This window comes from Grus americana, chromosome 2, assembly GCF_028858705.1.
Source record: "Grus americana isolate bGruAme1 chromosome 2, bGruAme1.mat, whole genome shotgun sequence".
Classification (NCBI taxonomy): Eukaryota; Metazoa; Chordata; class Aves; order Gruiformes; family Gruidae; genus Grus; species Grus americana.
This window is the reverse complement of record NC_072853.1, coordinates 94,831,363-94,843,941: the sequence shown is the minus strand read 5'-3', so window position 1 is coordinate 94,843,941 and position 12,579 is coordinate 94,831,363. Positions and strand designations below refer to the sequence as shown.

Here is a 12,579-nt window from a genome sequence, read left to right as displayed (position 1 = left end):
CTAGAAGAGAATTAAAATACAAAGTCAGTTGTAAGGTCACGAACACACCTCCCTCTTCTTTCAGGCAGCATAGGATGCTCTACACTTTGCAAATTCAGTACCTGTATCAAACACTATGTCGCATTTATGCAGATGCTTTGCTTCTGTACTAGCAAACTAGCTGATGGCATGCAAGCAGGAATACAGATAAATCCCCTGGGGCACAAATGAAAAACTAAAACTAAGTGTCTTGAGATTTCTACAGGCTTGGTATGGCCATGCACTAAGGAGGGAGGAAGACCATAAGCCCCAGGTGCTTGTTAGCATCCCATCTAATTTAGCAACTTTTCTGGAAGAAGTTTGCGGTTGCCCTCTGGAGCTCAAAAGCCTTTGTGAAATCAGCCCACCATGGGGGCTCCCTGCTGCAGGTCGGCCCCTGGCACATGTGGAGAGAGAGGACTTGAGGTGGAAGGATGAGGATACTGCCCAGGTATCTGCTGTGGTCAACAGTGCTTAAAAACTGAACCGAAAAGCACATGAGAAAACATCTCCCCCTATCTTAGATGCTGACAGATGGGCAAGCATGGAAAACACACTGAAGTTGATGAGAAGCTGTCAGGAATTATCCTTGCTACAAGCACCCCTCCTCTTTTTGTGAAGCAGAAGACAGCGTCACCACATTTCAAAATGGAAACAGAGCAGCTAAAGGACCTAGACTTGTGTGGCATTCATGGGACATGGCAGGTGTCTGTTAGAGGTGATCAAAATTTACAGACTGAGTGAAAAATGCCTGCTTCAGGATGTTATTTACAGAGCTGCTGGTGTTCCTCAGCCCACTGGTGCTTTAGGATAGGAGTGACATGTGAAAGCCCCTGAAAAACATCTTCACGCCCATTCCAGAAATGCTACTCAGAGGACAAAATTTTTCCTCATTATGCAATCTTAAGTCGCAGAGCAGTTGCAGGCATCCTCTGCTGTAACCAACAGGTAGTCTGCTTCCATCTCAGACCTGCTTTTTGCACCTGAAATGCTTGAATACTTTACTAAGCATGAGGTCATCGGAAAACAAAGCAACCACAGCCCCACAGCCAAAATTCCCCCAAAGTCCCAACCAGGCACAGTGCCCCAAGGTGCTGCCGGCCCTGAAGAACTGAAGGTCCCACCCTGAACGCTTCATTCTCTGTTTCTGACTGCACCTATTAAAGATTTTTCAGTACTACGACTCCATCAAGACACTATCTTATGCCAACGAGCATACAGAACAAGACGCTTGCGGCTCATTTCTCACTTGTAATAATGCTTGGGATCATTAAAAGAAAACCAATTACAAACTTGAGGTGGCTGGCTGAAATGTGCAAGCAGGTCATCCTGCTGTCCCTGGGAAGCATGATGCTTCTTGGAAACGTTTCTCAATGGTGGCCTGCTCAGCCATCTGCTATCAAGGGAGGGCACGGCTCCAGCCCTATGCCAGGAGCATTTTTGGCCGACAGTCTTTGCCCATCCGGCACGTGGCCGTGGCCGGCGCGTTGCCGCGGCTCACCCCGTGCATGGGCAGGCGGCACCAGAGCACCCCACAGCTACTTACTGGGAAGCAGCCCACATGGGGAGAAGGAAACATTTCCAGCCTAATGGCTGTTTGGCAGGTGGGCAGAGGTTTGTTAAGCACTTCAGCGTATCCCAAACTTTCCTCTTCTGAGTAAAGACATTCCCAAACCGTATAGTTATCTTTAAAAAACCCCACGCATTAAAACCAAAGTATAAGCAATGTTACAACCTGACAGCATACTGCCAATATATCTGAACGAGTGGGAAGGAGAGAGGGATGCGGACAGTGAACACACAGCACTGAGGCAAAATCCTCAATTGAAAATGCATTGATCTAACAGTTGAGATAGGTGGTATTTACACTTACTACATCTGAAGAAAGCACTGTCCCAGGTTCCTACTCAACACCTATTCTATGCTAAAACATCCTTCAGTGTCAAATAAAAAAGAGAAACAAAGGGAAAAAAACCCCACGCCGACAAGGTCCATATATCTCAGCAGGCAATGAAAACATTTAAAACACACGATATGGGAATCTTCACGGGCACACGGCAGTGTATCACTTGGGGGTAAAGCTCAGTACTTTAGATACTAAAATCTTCCTGACTTCTGAATTAGTATGAAAACAGGCACAAGAATGGGACCTGTCCCCTGTTTCACTTGTGGCTCAATGCCAGAAGCACTCAAGAAGTCAGTATTTGTGATTCAGAAGGGTAAAAGTCTGGTTAAGGCACTAGGTCTTTGGCGTAGTTTACTAAACATCACTGTCAATTACAACACAAATATTTTGTTAATCACAAAGATCTTGTCTTCAGCAGAGAGCACCTTCAAAAGATACAAAATGTCAAACTGCACCAGTTTTCCCACATCAGAACAGGTTGCTGACAGGTAAAATGCATCATTAATAAGGATGCATTAATAAGGATGAATGATTAATTCACCTTCGAGCTGGTTGACGGCTTCATCTCATTTACAAGGCACCGCTGCAAACTATCGCATAAAGCAATCCCACGAGTTTTAGCTGCCAAGTCAAGTCATCGGACGAGTGTTTTGCTACCCATGTTCCACCTTCCCTGCCCAAGCCTGAATGAAGAGCAGGATGCCCACTGTGGCTTCGCCTGTCACTCAAGCAGCAGGTCATGCAGATCACCAGCACATTACCACTACCAGGCTTAGATAATCACACGAAACCAGACTCTCTCTCTCTAAACTTTCACTCAGAGATGAAGTCTTATCATATACTGCCAGGATTCTCCACTGCTCATCAAAACACTGGGAAGAGGTAGAGCCACGTAAACATGACAAGAAGGGAGTCAGAAGCTGAACTGAGTAACTGCCCGGGGATCTCCATACTTGCCCTCACCTCTAAACTCTGCAAGCAGGCACGGGGAAAAACAGTTTGGGAACTGAAGATAAGGCTGCGCTGACAATTCCCGCTCCCTCGACAGGCTTTGTATGCAGCATGGGGGATTGGGGCAGAGAAGACACCTTGCAGACACCTGTACGACTAAAACCAGTGTCTCCAACCTCAAGTGCTAGCAGTTAATTGTGCACCTACAGAGCAGATGCCTCAGTCTGGTGGCAGACCTGCTTGTAATCTGCTCTGCCCTCAAGTCTCCTCTTACCTGTATGAGACCGCATATGTCGCGTCAGATCTTGCAGAGACCAGAAACGCTTGTTGCACACAGTACAGACTTTCTTTCTTTTGTCTGCTTTTGCAGTACTCTTAGCCCCATCAGTCTTTGGTTTTTTGTCATCACTGCTCTTCTCAGTGGACTTTCTCTCTGTGCCTTCCCCCTCAGAGATGCTTTCGCTCTCTTCATTCTCCTTTCCTGTTGCCTCACAGTCCACAGGAGACTCCACTACCTTCAAGTCCATCGGAGACTCTTCCTGCTCAAGACCAGAGTCCTGCATCGAGGGAGCTCCTGCATCATCCTGAATGCTTTTGCTTTCATCCTCACTGCTCCTTTCATCCTTTCTGTCCTCACGAGTGTGGGCCTTTTTGTGACGGCTAAGAGTGCCAGCAAACTTGAAGGTTTTGCCACAAATGTCACAGGCATGTTTCCTTTCAGTCTGAGAACTGCTGCCTGCACTCTGGTCACTCTCTGCCAGCTTGAAGTCCATTAATTTGCTGGCAAAATTGAGGTCAAGACTTTTGTTACTTACAGAATCTTCCTCAGGGCCCTCTTCATATCCATCCGCTTTTTCTTCGGCATCCTCTTCTGCCGCAGGGGAGTCAGCCTTCTGCTCCTCCTTGGGGCCGCGCTCACTCTCTGGTAGCTCTGTTATTTCCTCTGGCTGTTCCTTCTCGCAGGAGGTCAGGTCCAAGACTTCGTTTCCTGTAGCTAGTGTCTCCGCATCAGACTGGCTGTCTGCAAGCAAGCAGAGAGAAACTTTCAGTGGGACGCTCTCTGATAATTCACAACTACCAGCAGTAAGGCTGCACATGGACCCACGAGCATTGCTTCTGATCAAGCGTCACAACATATGTTTCTCTTATCTGTGACCCAGGCCAGTAACACAACTGAAGAGAGATCAAAACACCATGGAGCCCAATTAATAAGATGATTAAAAATCTGCAACAAAATGCATTCTTTTTCCAAAATACACTCATTTGCTCAGCACTTTCTTGAACTCACTTTTAATATAATCACTTTTACCAGAGATGGCAAAATGCTGAGACATCAAAGAAGAGCTGAGATCAAATACACCATATCAAGACATGTGGATGTATTATTTAGAATATTTCATGTATGAAATTTGGATACAGATGGAAGTAATATACAACCACATATTAATCAAACTAACTTTTAAACTAGAAGTCGTGGGAAATGCTTTTCAAAGGGAAGGTAAAGGCCTCATGCGACCAACCGGTACAATTAAATGTTAAAGGTTAGCGCAGACAGTAACACAGAGGTCAGTTAAAAAAGTTGAGTATACATCATATAAGCAAAAGATGCAAAGGTTTGTCCATATGTGGGTCTTTGACACATACTCTTTGTTGCATTGATACCACCTGGAACCAAAACATAAAAGCCAAGATGCAGTAACAGGCAGCATCCTCCGTTGGTTCATGGTTACCCCAACAAGAAGGCAAAACCCACTTAAGATATCCACCTTAATGACCTCCTCTGCTTCCTCATCAGTTTGTAGCATTAACATTGCTGAAGGTGTAACGTGTCGAAAAAAATAAAACATATAAGGCACTCGAGGAGAACAAGGGCTGGAGCTGTACCCCTTCCAAGCTCTATACAAATAGTGTCCATGTAAATAGGAAATAAGCTGGACTGGATCCGGAGGCCAAAGCTGACGATGATGCACAGCCTGTAACTGCATCCCCAGTGCCACTTTCTAGCAACTGTTCCAGGACAGGAACTTAGCAAGTCGTGCTTTCTGAAAGTTGAAACTTTCCTTCCTTTAAGTCCTCTCCCCCATCTCCTTCTTGTTGACAGCATGCAGCCAAGGGAGCACACAACCTACCAGGCATTTTAGCATTCATCTGCGAGCCTGATAGCTGCTGAGTGACTACAGGGATTTAGAAACTCTAGGAAAGCAGTTTAAGTTCCCCATTTGACACAGTACAACATGTGCTTGTCTCTGAATTGCCTAGATTTCCTGTTATAGGCTTTTTTCATAAGCAAGGAGTAATGACAGAAGATAAGAAGATAGTTCTCAGGCACTTAGTAGTTCGAATGCACCCTAACTTGCATCGACCTCATCTCCTTGCACAAGTGATAATAAATGGCCATTAAACAAATGTCAAAGCTAAGCAGCATTTCCAGTAATCATGAACAATCACTTAATAGAGCATAATCCTCGATATGCTTTTTCTTGGGGGGGGGTAAAAAGGGGAGAAGTGACCTGTCAAAAAAATAATCTCACCTTTTAATCAAAACAGATCCGTTTACATAGACAGTGCATTACACAAAAGCTTTCCACAAAGTTCATTGCTCATCTAATTATCTGCCCATTAAAACATGCAACCGAGCCATAATCTGTGTATAATGCTAGAGAATTTGAGGATGTGGGCATCTGAAAACAAAGCTCACCTACAAGTGCCCTATGAATCTGCATTTGAATTCTGTGTTTTGAATCATTACTTATCTCTTGGCTATATTAAGGCAAAAAAAAAAAAAAAAAAGGATTAGAAACAAAACCAGCTCACTTCTAAAAATCAAGCTGAAATGCCAGTGCATAAAAATTAAGGGGAAGCACTGCTCCACACACAGAGAAACGGGAGCCAGGCACGTATGAGAAGCCGAGCCCACGCACTGTGCTCCTGGTTGCACACAGGTAGCCGGGTCTCGCAGCTGCCAGCACAGGCAAGGGCCCAGAAGCCAAACCCAGGCCATACCTATGCAGGGGAGACGTTTAAAAAGGAAGCACAGCTATGGGTTCCTGCCTGCTGCCTTCCGCCACACGCTGCGTTTGGGGGCAGGACGAGCACATTTGGCTCTCACTGGCAGCGCCTCACCTTGGCCCAAGAGCGGGGATGAAAGGAAGGATTAATGGCAACCGGTGTGACTCCCCGCTGCTGCTGGAAGGGTCCTTGTCCTTCCTTGGCTACCCACTCCTGGGCCAGCCCTTGCATGGCCCCAACATTCACACAGTGTTTTTCACCAGAGCACAGGTTTACGCTGGACTGAAGCGATCCCGTAGTCACCGCTGCCTTTAGGCTAAGAGCAGGAAGAAAAGGAACAACAGGGAAGAGGAGTTTCCTCCCCAGCTGTCTTTGGTTGCTGCCATCACAAAGATGGTGGATGACGGATGAAGAGACAAAAACAGAGTGGTGAAGGGGGTCTGAGAAGCAAAGACCTTGAAGCGACACTAACAGCACCTAAAATGACTGCTGTACCCCTGCCATCATTGCTCATCCTCAGCAAAGTGGGGGGCACCTCCTGGCAAGCGTGGGCCACCTGTCCCCTCCCTAGCAAGGTCAGGAAACGCTGCCCTGAGGGGATGTGCCTTAGGCCGAAGAAAAACTGCAAGGACAGCACGGAAGGGGGTCATTAGGGAGCGGGGCAGGAAACCATGTGAGCTCGTTAGGATGGACAGGAGTGAAGAGCACAGGAGACCAAGATGGAGAGAGCTCCACTTTTATCCTACCCAGAGAGATGTTTTGTAACTCTGCTGACCAAACAGAAGACAGCGGATGCAGAATAAGTTGGTTTTTCAACAGGAAATATCAGGAGCAAAGTGAACGAGTGGAATATACACTGGTAGCACTCAAGTAAGAGCAAGCCAGAACCAGAATTTCTTAAAACTCTCAAACACAGAAGTCACAACTTTTACATTCAAGATGTCGTATATCATGCATGATTTTCCAATTTTCTCCTAATCTTCTCTAAATTTTTCTTCTTCTGCTTCCAATATTTCTAAAAATATATTATTTTTCTTAAAAGTATATTCATCCTTCAATGAATCATCCCCAAACTCCATCTCCTTTTTTCCTCTCCTCTGTGCCCTGGGCCCTTTCCCAGCTGTTACTCTGTTCTTGTGTGGCTGGTCCGCAATTACATTTTCCTGTGCATGAGAGATGCACTCCAAGGGACAGGAGGTCCACACCATGGTAAATGATGTTGCCTTGCTAGCACAGGCAAACAGATGCGGTCGACATCAAGAAAAACAAATGTGAAGTTTAAACAATGCGCTTTCAGGAAGCGCAAAGACGACTTCAGACCCCAGGAGCACAGACGTACAGAGGCTTTCTCTTCTGAAGTTGGCCCGCCACCCCTGAACGAACACATTCAAAACTCTGGTAGGGACGCAGCCAGGAACATGCTGACACGCGTACGTGCCTGGGTGAGCACTCTTCTTTCTTACCTGCACAAACCAGACCTGCCGTCGTCTTTGTCAAGAAGGAGTTTCACAGGCCCCTTATGAAACTTCATGCAGATCGCCAAGCGGCAGCTCCCAACTAGTCGAGCTGCTCTGTGGTTACCCCCAACCTGTGTGGTTGGTTTCGCAGCTGGTGAAAAAGCGAGTTGCTTTGCACAAACCTTGGCTGTTTGGGGATGGGCGAGAGTCAGCCCGGCTCTGCTGCAGCCGAACTGGAAGAGCAGCAGGGGAGCTGTGAAGCTGTGTGAAACACAACAATCGTGACAACAGCCACGTTGGATCCAGTGTGGAATTTCTGCTGCAGCGCAAGGGACGGCTGCAAGGGAAGTCTTGCGCTGGCAGCCGCTCTGTTCACTCCAGCAGCGGTCAGGCTTGGCCTACACTGCTGTTTCTTCCCTGCTTACAGGCCTATCTGCAGCAACAGAAAACCTTGCTGGCCATACAACTCCAGCAGGCTTGTATCTTACACAAAGGGGAGGATTTTGACTGAGCTTTCAGATCTGGGCAAATACCCCTCCAATGAGGCTGAGCTCCTCTCAGACGGGCAATTCCCGTTTCCAGAATTTTGATGATTTATGGTGCAGACCAGCTGCTTGCATCCAGGTGGTGAGGAAGGCAAAGTACATGGGAGAATGCCTGCCTTTTCTTTCACCCCTTTCCCATCTTTCACTTACTAAGGTGGTAAAATGCCTTCTGATCTGTTTTGTTATCTCAGATATTTACACTCAGCGAGTCAAGAGGACAGGAGCGGGGAAGTCCGCTTGCCCAAGCTCCCACCTACCACCACTCCTTCAGCAATCGTGGGAGCAGAATCCATTGCCTTGTCATGGACAACCCGAGTTCATGTCACTCCTCCGAAGCAAGGACAAGAAGGTGACACTATTTGATGAGGTCAATTCTGACACCGGAGTCAAAGAACATGGGCAAGTTAAGGGAGAGAGAGGAGATGAGCAGGGAGGTAAGGATGTACAGAGGAAGGCAACACGAAGCAAGCACTGGTAGCTCAGCTGCTGCCTCGTCAGCTCCTGGGAAAAAATGAACTTCTCAGGAGATATATTCATAAGCAAAACCTCAAGGACTCAATCTGAGAATCCAAAAACTTTTCTGCTTGCATGAAAGAAACCACTATATAGTTGTAGCCAAAATATTTTTTCCTTCAAACTGTGGAAAGAAAAGACCGTTCTGCTGAAGTCTATTTACAATTCCAGTTGCAGTGTTCAGCCTGCCCAGTCAGAAGAGTCCCCTTAATCTTCTATAGGTGGCAAGAAAGAAAGAGAAAGAGGAGTAAACTGCTTTCCTGTATACACAAACCAAATTATCAAGAGAGACATCGAATGCGGAAAGTTTCAGATAAAAGAGCAGATACAGATCAAGGTGGGGAGGTTGCTGGTTTGATTCTTTTTCCCCGTGGTTTTCTTTTTTCCGGGAACTAAGGTGGAATAGAGAGTAGAGCTTGAGATGCTAAGGTGTTACTAGACAAAACAGGGTGTTGTAAGGGAAACTATTTTGTGACTTTAAAGCAAGTGCTTATTGCCAAACATCCCTGACATCCTGAGAGAAGTGTTAGAAAACCCATCACATAAATAATGCTCAAAACTGGAGTAGATAGAGCACTGGAAATGGATAATGGGGGCATTATCAGTCAGATGAGCCAACGATTTACTGTTTTCCCTACGTTAACTGAAATAACCCCAGCTAGTCTTCTATTTTACAATAGAGGCAGCCACCACTAGGTGGTAGCAGTCTTGTAAATTTGTAGGTTTTCTGGACCCACTCACACAATGCTGCTTCTACTTCCACCCACCAACTGGAGAACATCTTTCCAACCTGCGGAGTCAACTTGCAGAATTTTGAGGGTTATCTTTGTCCATTTTTATTGTAAACACTGTAAACACTAAAATTTAGCCACCGCCATTATACCACATGCACACACACAAGTTAAATATTTAATTAGCCTACGCTTGAGGGAGCTTCCATATCTGCATGCCTTTTGAAATGAAAACACTCGAGAGAGAAAAGGACTATTTACAGTAAACAAAACTGAATATATCTGGGGGAAAAGGAGAAAACAAATTATGGAGAAAAAAAACCCCCAAAACACTTTGCCTTTGACACAAGGTATGATCCCCCAGTAACTTCAAGAGAGCAGCTGAAGTCACCAACACGAAGAAAGGTGTTCAGGACTAGCTCTGACTGCACCTACCAAGGGGAAATGTGCATTGAAGGGGGGAGGGAACACACCCCCAGACTTTCGGCTTACGGTGAATTCCACTGTTTAGCAGAAAGGCAGTTTGATGTAGAGTCGGCAATACAATCAGCAAGTTATACACCATCTTCTCAGTATCTTCCAAACAACAACTCTAGCACTCATGCCAACCTCATGGCTCTTCTATTTGCCGTGCATCCCAATGGCAAGTAACTCTTGCTTTACCCTGAGCTGTGGCTCTGGAATGGCTGTTAAACTTTGCCTGACACTGAAAAAGCAGTTTCAAGCCCTTTGTCCTCTAGGAAATACCCACAAATGTAGTTCAGAGGTACAGACAACTAGAACAGCTTGGAAAAACAAAAAGTCTGCTGCTATACCCAGGGCTCACATGATTTCTGGAGGGATCAGAGTGGCAGATATCTAGAGCAAAGATGAATTCTGCTAAACACTAATCGGAAAATTCACCGCTGAGTATACTTACTTTGTAAATATTTGCCTAGTTAGCACAGAGCAATTGTGCTCGACCCTCTCACATTAGGGACAAGCCTCTTTAAGAAAGGGATCTTTCCTTAGCAAAGTCATTTTCTGTATTACGTAAGAGATAATCCCTTACCCCATTCCCATCCCACATCTCTCCTCCTTAACTGTATCTTGTTGCAAGAAGGGAGCATTCAGAAAGCCCAAAGGAGACAAAGGCAGGGCTGCTTTAACGTGATGGAAGTGGGCGATTCATTAAGTTGCTCCACAATTTTGTTGTACTCCTCTCTGCTGGTAAAGGTCTCCCCTGGTCTGACTGCTGCGAGCCAGGTGAGATGTCCTCAGTTTGCTTCAGGTGCTTTTAATCAGACCATTCTTCTCCTCTCCATGCAGCAAGGACACGCACAAGCCCCATCACTCACTCACACAGCTTCCTCATCTCTGAATCCTATTCAAAACCACCATCCTGTTTTTTGTTTTGGTTTAAAACAAGACCAAAAGAAACCCTCTATAACTTTTTCCCAGTGACACTATTGAATTGCACTTCCTGTCTTAAACCTCATCTTAAAGCTTCGCTTCATTTATGGCTGACCAAACACCATCCATGCATCTCCCTTCATTCCCTTTCAGCGTACAGTGAAATGTGGACTATTACTTGCTTTGAAGTACAGCCCTCACGTGGGCTCTGCATGGGAGCCCCAAGCACACCACTCACCTTTTAAAACCAGCACAAAAAGAGAAACGACCCCGTTTTAAACTGAGCCACAGCTTCAAATTGTTAATTTATTTCCACTAATTTTGAAATCCGTTTTTTTTTGGACAATGGAGGGAGACCACAAGTCCAAAACTGTGGAATGATTTTGGACCATGATTCAACACCACTTGGCAAAGTCAGTTACAAACGCTAAGCTGTGCTATAAAGTGCACGTGGTAACTGTAACAGTATAGGATCTAGGCTCCTTCTTTGCTGTCTAAAGCTGCTGTTTGAGGACACAAAGCATTTGACAGAAAAGCCAATTTCAACAGCATCTATCCCCAGCACCTCCCAGGAGATGCTGCCAGCTCCACACCTCAGCTGTATCACTGTGCTCCATACCGCCAGCCAGATCCGGGAACTGATCTCACAACTGCTGGTCCCTCCCCTTGCCCTTTTCATTTTTTTGGGCAGCTGGGTCAGCTACAGCTGTGGGGATGAACAGTTGGGAACAGGTCGAGCCAGTACAGCCACTAAGTGCTTTGTGTTATCCAACTGTGGCCCAAGGCTCTGTCTGCCGGGGGCAGGTCGAACCACTCTGACCAGCCCAGTGCCAGCTGCACGAGTGCTAAGAACAACATCTACCTTCCACCGAAGTCCTACCCATCCTACATGCTGCACCAGCACTCAGCTTTAGAAACGCTTGCCTCCTCACCCTGCTGACCAGCTGAGCTGCGATAGGATCCCTCTGACTACAAAGAAAGTTTTCAATAGACCCAAGTAGGACATTTTAATTTTGTTCTGCTGTGAAGATCGTCGGAGGTGAGCACTTTCAGAGCCCTTTCTGCAGACTTTTGTTCTGTGAGGGGATCATGTTATAACATGAGTCTTCCTCTCTCCTGCTGTAGCCATCTGTTGTCTGCATAGGCAGGATGAGCCCACGTGACCCCCCAGATACCGTGCTACAGCCCTGGGAAGTTACAGGCTGTTAACATGGTAACAAGACAACTTAGTCTCTTCATGATAGGCAAGATCAAATCACGTCGTAACATGTCTGCAGCATGGCAGATTTTAATGCCAGCCTAGTACTGAGACCTGTATTACTACATTTGAATCATTGCAAAGCACCGTGCCGTATTAAAAGAAGAGAGAGCCTGGGAAGACAGCAGACTTTCCCAAACAAACTGAAGTTTGGAAACGTAAGAGGAAAACCCTGTGCAGGCTTTTGTGCAATCTGATCAGCAGCTACCCTGAGGTTGAGAGTAACAACTGATTTGTAATTTTAACTACCCTGACACGCAGAGCCGACTTCTTGCTGCTCTTAGGTTTGTACTTCAGCAATTGTCCTGTGAAGCTGACTCAAAGTGACACGAAGTGACCCTGTCTCTCCTGGAGGTGTGAATGCCTTCTTACATGGATGGCTCCCTTGTTCAAACACTTTTCAGGCAAGGGACATGTGCCACCATCTGCTGAGCTTCCTTCTGGCACCTATCCCATTTGGTCAGCACAGAAAAACCCCGAGTGACTGCGCTCAGCCTTGGTTTCGTGTCAGCTTGTCCTTTCTGACCACTCACCTGCCTACAACAAAGCCTTGCATGAGCTGACAATCAATCTCCTCAAAAAAGACTTGCCAGACTCTCAAAACAGAGGGAGCAATACAATGGCAGGTGAGCTTCACTGCAAATGAATATAAGGTAGAACACCTCTGGAAAAAATAATCTAAAACATGCCTACGTGATGCTGAATGTGGTACTGGCAGGTACGCTGAGGCAGGAGGTCTTGGAGCCATCGCTGACAGCTCTCCAGGATCACTGGCTTGGCCTGCAGCAACAGCCAAACT

General features: G+C 46.2%; 1 protein-coding gene across 13 annotated transcripts in view; it reads right to left on the bottom strand.

Moving 5' to 3' along the window:
• RREB1 (ras responsive element binding protein 1) overlaps positions 1-12,579 on the bottom strand; it is a 126,268-nt gene that overhangs the window by 3,692 nt on the left and 109,997 nt on the right. For 12 of the 13 annotated variants that reach the window (XM_054817124.1, XM_054817133.1, XM_054817128.1 and 9 more), the window contains one exon: positions 3,150-3,896. In XM_054817124.1, the coding sequence (XP_054673099.1) occupies positions 3,150-3,896 (747 nt within the window). The remainder of the gene's footprint in view (positions 1-3,149; positions 3,897-12,579) is intronic. The other variant, XM_054817135.1, reaches the window with a different exon arrangement.